Source organism: Bactrocera tryoni, chromosome 4 (genome assembly GCF_016617805.1).
Source record: "Bactrocera tryoni isolate S06 chromosome 4, CSIRO_BtryS06_freeze2, whole genome shotgun sequence".
NCBI lineage: Eukaryota > Metazoa > Arthropoda > Insecta > Diptera > Tephritidae > Bactrocera > Bactrocera tryoni.
The window spans coordinates 63,025,350-63,032,959 of NC_052502.1; the positions used below are offsets into that span (position 1 = coordinate 63,025,350).

The 7,610-nt window shown below is 37.7% G+C and overlaps 1 protein-coding gene across 1 annotated transcript; it reads left to right on the forward strand.

Moving 5' to 3' along the window:
* Positions 1-5,756: 5,756 nt before the first annotated feature.
* Positions 5,757-5,996, forward strand: LOC120775976 (protein GVQW3-like; the record flags this gene model as incomplete). Its single annotated transcript, XM_040106398.1, has 1 exon — positions 5,757-5,996. A coding segment is annotated over one exon (240 nt), but the record flags the coding sequence as incomplete, so codon positions are not given.
* Between the last annotated feature and the right edge of the window lie 1,614 nt (positions 5,997-7,610).

The following is a 7,610-nucleotide window of genomic DNA, read 5'->3' on the forward strand; positions in this document are numbered from 1 at the left end:
GGCCAGCATTAGTACCTGCGCGGTCGCAAAACCCTTTTGGCCCAAGATAGATCGCAGGAGATCTAGTGATCTCTTTGCCCTCAGCAAGGCTAGCCTCTCATTAGTGATGGGACTCTTGACGGGCCATTTTAAGTCCGAACACGGGAGTTCTATTTTCAATGGCTTCACAAAGGACTACATTAGTCCACGTGCGATCTCTGATCAGCCATCTAACCTAACCTAACCTAACCTAAGGGCATTTTTTACATTTTTATTCCATTAAAGTTTTGTAAAACCTTCTTTAAGTGCCTAATGTCCTAAAGTGGTAGATATGCGCTGACAGTTAAAAAAATAAAAGTTCAATGTGATGCCAACAAAGAAAGCTATATTAATTAGTCTGGTAAGCTCGAGAGACACGCATAGGGGTCAAACCACATCAAGTGGTCCACGAAAATTTCGAAAAATCACCGATCGTTGCGCAGTGCGCATACATCATGCTCTAGAAAGAAGTTTTACGAAATATTTATATCACGGGGTATGCGTCTAGTTCCCTTCCCAATGAATTGCTAATTTTCAAAATCGCAGATTTTTCGAAATTTTCATAGACCACTTGACGTGTTTTAAACCATAGGCCAATTTTCGTCTTTTGCAAAGCAACTTATTTCAATCATGAAATTTTATTATCTGATGATCGTTGAAATAGTATTATATCCCAAGTTTAGTAGATGTTGTATCAAAAAAAAAAAAAACACGATCAGCTGACTTAACAAACTAATATTGTAAATAATCATGTCTGTAACACAGTAAACTTGTCTCATTTGCGTGATTTGTTATGGTTCACTGCAACAAGAGTAATAGCATACGCAAATATATACAAATATATGAATGAAAAATGAAAATAAGTTGATAAATCAGTAACATAATGCACTTTTAAACGCCAGCCGGTCGAAGCGCCGCCAGACAACGGATAATGCTTTTTATCATTTATTTATTGGGTGGAAAAGCCAGTAAATAACGGCTCGTATGCAAATTTGTTGCCAAGTGGGCGTCTGCGCTGAGTTTTGGAGGTTGCACCGAGAGACGTTTGATGCATGCAACAAGTGTGAATTTCCACTTTTAACACCGATATCATTTATAGTCCTGGGCGCTGTAACAAACTGGCTTCTTTGTGATTTAGTGAAATGTGTGAAAAACTTGCCCAAATTAGTTACGCCAAATTCATTATTAAAATATAACACTAATTAGCGTTGTTCATACAATCTGATTAACGCTCGAATTTGATGTTTTTACCACATAAATGTCAACATTTTTGTTTTGGCGATTATTTTGACTTGTGTTCGGCCATTACCACTAACATTAAATATAGGTATATTCAGTGTAAGCAAAGATATGTTTGAATTTTGAAAATAAACTATGTTGAACTCAATATAAAGTGAAATGCATTGTAACACACATTTGTTAATAAAAACGAAGCGTCAAAAGCTAGAGCTTTTTACCAAAAAACATATTGCAAAAATCACTTTATCGAAGCTGTTGCTAAGGGGGTTAGGTGTAGTCTGAATTAAAATACAAACATTTTTTTGGCATTGAAGTTTCATTTGGACTGACTCAAGACAAACAGTCATTACTTTCAAAATTATTACAACTTTGCTTCCGCCGCTTTTTTTTTGTAAATTTAAGGCGTTATTGTATAAAGACGGTTACAAAAATGTTATTCAAAATATTGGCGTCGCTAGCTACTACTTTTGACCAACTTTTTGGCAGCATGCGTATTCCGTGACAAAAGAACTCCTCATCTTTCGAGTTGATACAAGTATCAATCCAATTTTTGACTTCTTCATAAGAACTGAAGTGCCCGTTAGCTACACCGTGTGCCATCGATCGGAACAAGTGGTAGTCAGATGGCGCAACGTCTGGAGAATACGGCGGGTGGGGTAAGATCTCCCATTTCAGCGTTCCAAATATCTTTTGACCACCTTTGCGACGTGAGGCCGAGCATTGTCATGCTGGAGAATGACTTTATCGTGTCTTTCCTCGTACTGTGGCCGTTTTTCTTTTAGTGCTCGGCTCAAACGCATCAATTGCGTTCGGTATCGATCTCCTGTGATGGTTTTACTTGGCTTTAGCAGCTCATAATATATCACCCCCCGCTGGTCCCACCAAATGCAGAACATGACCTTGGCGCTGTAAATGTTCGGCTTTGCCGTCGACGTGGTGGCATGTCCAGGCTTTCTCCATGACTTTCTTCGCTTAGGATTATCGTAGTGGACCCATTTTTCGCCGCCAGTTACAATGCGATGTAAAAATCCCTTTCGGTTGTGCCTTTGAAGCAGCTGTTCACATGCAAAGAAGCGCCGTTCGACATCTCTTGGTTTCAATTCGTAAGGAACCCAGTTTCCTTGTTTCTGAATCATCCCCATGGCTTTGAGGCATTTTGATACGGCTTGCTGTGTCACTTGCAACGATTCGGCCAATTCCTCAGCATCTTCGAAAATCTTCTCCCTTCCACCACCATGCCGGTCTTCGACTTCATAATCACCATTCTTAAAACGTTGAAACCATTCGCGACATGTTCTTTCACTTAGGACAGCCTCACCGTACGTATTCGAAAGCATTTATCTTGGAATTAAAAAAGCAAAATTTCCCGCAAATGTCGAGAATTCGGCTCAAAAAGTGACATTTTCAGTTGAGAATAAATTTTGGATGCAAACAGATCTCTACAAATATTTTGTTGGGTTAGTGTTGACACAAATGTCCAAGATCGATATAAAACGATTTAATCGACCAGTGCTTGACCTTAGAGACATCTATTGGAAAACGGCGGAAGCAAAGTTGTAGACCAATAATATATATTTTTTTCAAATCTGTCAAGTCAAGTCATATAAATCAAGAATCTAATATTTTACTTTAATAAAAAAATATTTAAATTTGTATTTTTTCATGTCTCTGAATACACCAAGTTGTTTAAGCATTAAGTAGTTTACTTTTCATCCACTTAAATTATTATGTACCAGATGATGTAAATTCGTTTTATTGATTAAATATATTTGATATACATATGTAGGCCCATATATGTGGGAAGAATTAATTTGTAGAAAATAGAAGTCAATATAATTCTGTGTTACAAGCCGCGCACAGGGTTGATATAGAGCGCCTTCGGTAAATTTTGGAAGAAATCTGTGGTGGAACGCCTGATATTGTTATATTTCTGAAATATCAATCTCTTCTCAAATTTTTAAAAGTACGTCATAATTTGTAAAAATTAATTGGTAATAATTATATATGAGCTTTTCTTAGGTTATTTGGTGCTTAATAGTGGCAGAACTATTGTACTCTCGAATCCCGTCAAATATCCCCAATTATCTAGATAAAAAAACTAAGTTGGACAAAACACATTTAGGGCAGGAGTTCCAAAGCCCTATGAATCTGTAACTCCTGCAAAAGGGCCACTGCTATCTTCAAACTAACTGACTAAAGTTCAGTCATTCAGGCCGAAATTGTTCGCATAACAGGTACCCAGTGGGCTTCTGTTCCAACCAGCAAGTTCATAAGCATTCTAGTGAATACACAAGCGCCAATTAAAGCTATTCGTAGAGTTAATACTATGTCTCATTGCAAGCGATTACTACACTCTCAGTAAGTAACTTGGTAAATATCATCTGGTTACACAGTCATAAGGAAATTAAAAGTAGACGAGCTGGTCTGCAGGTGAAAATACAATTCCCTAAGCTGGCCCAGACTATTCAGCTCCTTCAAGGGTTGTTGGTAGCAATGGACTCTAGAAGAACAAATCAAGCCTTGGAACACTAGTAACACAGGGCATACCACAAAGTTACTTTGGGTAGTGTTGATTGTGGGCAGGGCAAAAAGTAATATTGTAGAAGTTACCATAGGGCACCTACCTTTCAGTTCCCACCTTCACAAAATTGGAAATGGGGATTCGGTAGAACGCAGAGCATGCGCGAAGGATGATGAGAGGCTGGAACATTTTTTATGAGAATGCCCAGCCTGCAGCAGGATGAGAAGAGATATGTTACATGGCTCTCAATGCTCCAACTGAAGAGATATTAAGTGAGAGGTTGGAAAAGGTTTTTTCCAAATCCACTGAGTTGCTGGATAGGGCTTCATTTGGTTGCCTCCGGGTGCACAATGGACCTAATGATGGTTTAAGTGCAGTCATCTGCTATCTGGCACTTATATGTAATAATAGTTAAGAGAGCAAAATTATAGTTCTCTCTAGTATAACTAGAACAAAAAAAAATTGAGAAACCTAATATAATCCATTTAAATAGGAGAGACTAATGATAAGAATTGTAACCTTTGCCACCTCACACATATAAACTAAATTAAAAGTTTTTCACGATCAACTATGCTAAATAACAGTGCTGCACAGTGCCAGCCTAAACAAGTTAAAATTAACATTAACTTAAATCTATTTATTCGATCGCCAACAAAGTCACGTAGTCTCTTCTCAGCCGATGCAGAGTGCCCCTCCAGCACCACAAATGAAGAAATCGTTAGCGCTCGTTACTTCTGTCGTCACTAGGATCGGTGCAATTGAGTAATTCGCAAATTTTTAGAGTAAGCTGGTAGTAATTCAAAGTGGAATCAATGGAAAATGGTAAGCAATATAATAATGTAGACGAGAGTGAGAAATCAAAATAATAAAAATCGAGTCATTAATTTACACTACAGCTTTGCTGCTTCTGTTTTGTTCGGTTTCTTCACACGCAGCGCTGAGTGTATTTATTTAGCCCACTCGTTACTGGTGTTGTTTGACTTAGCTGTGAAGCTGGGCAGGTGGATTAGCCAACGAAAGTGAAATAATATTTGTTAACCGCAAAGGCACGCATTTGCAGAAGCACACAGGGTGATCCACTAAATGTGCGAGCACAACAAAATAGCTGCCTTTGATTAGCCAGCATTTGGATAGTGTGAAATTGACCAAGCAACTATTTTTATATTAGTTGTAACTGGAGAAAGAATATCACACTAAAACTATTGCTGTTGTAACCTGCCGCGGTATTTTTGTCAAGAAGAGCGAAAATACATAAAAATTTAGCTATACAAAAAAAAATGTATTTCCTTTTAATAGAGCACCCTTTATCTGAACTTATACTTAAAGATATGTGTTGAAACCAATTGTGAACGAAATTGAAATAAAACTGAAAATGCACACACAGTACATTTAAGCAAAACAAAACAAAATGAATTTTAAATTTTTGAAACATAGCTCTGGTATCTGCAAATGGCAAAAATATAATTTGAACCTAGAGCGTTTCCATTTTATAAGTAAAACAAGGAAAAACGTTAACTTCGGTTGTACCGAAGCAAGAATACTATTCACAAATAAACAATCATTCTATAAAAGCCATATGAAATAGCGGTCTGAACCGGAAAGTTTCTTCAGACATTTTACACTTGCCTTGAACATCAATCCTTGCCAAATTTTGTGAAGATACTACTGTGCCCAAAAAATAAGGTGATATTTGAATTTAAACTGCTCGCGTCGAAGGATTTGGAGATTTATTTTTTTTTTTAGGTTGGTGGTACTGTCAGTCACATCTATGTCAAATTTCATGTCAAAATATTCATTAGTGTTTGAGATACGTGTCGTTTTGGGAGCTGCTAAAAGTGAGTTTTTCGTTTTTTGCGATGTCGAAATTTGTTGAGCAAAGAATTTGCATTAAATTTTGTTTACGGAATCAATTTTCTGCTGCGGATACGTTGAGGATGATGGAGAAAGTCTTTGGTGATGAGGCTATGCCTAAAAAAATGTTTACAAGTGGTATAATGAGTTCCAAGCCGGCCGTGAACGTGTCGAAGACGAAGAGCGTCCAGGGCGACCATCAACCTCAACCGACGAAGCTCACGTTCAACAAATCAAAGATTTGGTGTTGAAAAACCTTCGATTAACAATTAGAGACCTTGCTGATGAAGTTGGCATATCGAAAGGCTCAGCCAATACCATTTTGAAGGATGTTTTGAGCCTCAAGCGCGTCAAATCTCGACTGGTACCGAAAACATTGAATTTTTTGGAAACAAGGCGTCGCGTTGAAGTGTGTGAAACGATGCTTTCCGACTACCAGGGTGTCATGAAACGCATTATAACTGGCGATGAGACTTGGATCTATGCTTACGACCCCGAAACAACCGATCAATCGAGCGAATATCGTGCCAAAAGAGAGCCGAGACCAAAAAAATCGCGCCAAAGTCGCTCAAAAATCAAGGTCATGTTGACTGTTTTCTTCGATTATCGTGGTGTTGTGCAGTATGAATTCCTTCCAACCGGTCAAACAGTCAACAAGGAATATTATATGAACGCCGGAATTGTGGAAAGACAATTCTTGGTTTTTACACCACGATAATGCACCATCCCATACTGCCCTCGTAACTCGTGATCATTTCGCCAAAAACTCAACCCATATCATTCCGCAACCACCGTATTCACCTGATCTGGCGCCGTGCGACTTCTGGCTGTTCACCAAGCTCAAAAGACCGTTCCGCGGACACCGTTTTTATACGATAGAGGAGATTCAAGCCGCAGCGAAGACGGAACTCAAGGCCATCCCAGAAAGTGACTACAACCAGTGTTTCGAAGATTGGAAAATCCGTTGGCATAGGTGCATTGCATCGGGAGGGGATTACTTTGAAGGGGATGGAATTGATTTGGAACAATAAATAAAGAATTTTCGAAATAAATACAATGTTTACCTTTTTTGGGCACAGTAGCATCTCCTCAAATAAAAAAAACATTGATTTCTACCTATTTCGTTCGATTTCAGGGACTCCAACAACACCTTCTTGGAGAGAAAAGGATGTGTGCAAAATGTCAGTTTAATTCTCAAAAATTGAGGAACTAGTTCGTTATAGACATACAGACAGAAATAGCTAAATTGACTCAGCTCGTCATGCTGACTATTTATACATATTTTGTAAAGTCTGTTCGTTTGTGATCGGGTCTCGAGCAGCTGTCACATGTTCGGCACTTTACATACTCGTATATGTATATTATCGTTTTAAATTATTTTTAGGTTAAACGATATCAACGAAAATTGCTAGTTGATCAGAAATGTTTAGTGCAGCGATACTTTTGTAGGAAAGTATAGCCTGCAAAGGCACCAACTGCTGAAATCCATTTTTAAAGGTCGGGACCTTTTTGTTCACAGAATTTATTATTTTTACAACGAAATACTAGTCACATGTAAAGTAGTAAGAACTGTGGAAAGGAGTAGAAATTTTAGATTAGTGGTCAAAACAATCTAAGCTTGGTATAAGGGGCAATACTACTTCTAACAGTCAATCAACAGGTCGCTCAGTGCTGCTGAGATGAAACTCGAATTGATTTTGAGTTTAAAGCAACATCGGTAGAAAAATTTGATACACTAATTTTTGAGATCCAACCAGGTTGAAATCGCATAAATGGTTTTAAAGACACCATGATTAAAAACGGTTTAAGTTTTATGAAAAATGTTTGTTATTTTATAATATAAAATTAAAATTTTATTACTTATGATGCATTTGTAGATATTTTTTTTCTATTTTTCACTGGTTTATTAATTATTATGCACTTGGTCTACAATTAGATAGGGTCTAATTGATAATTCAGGTGTTGAAGTGCGTTCACGAGC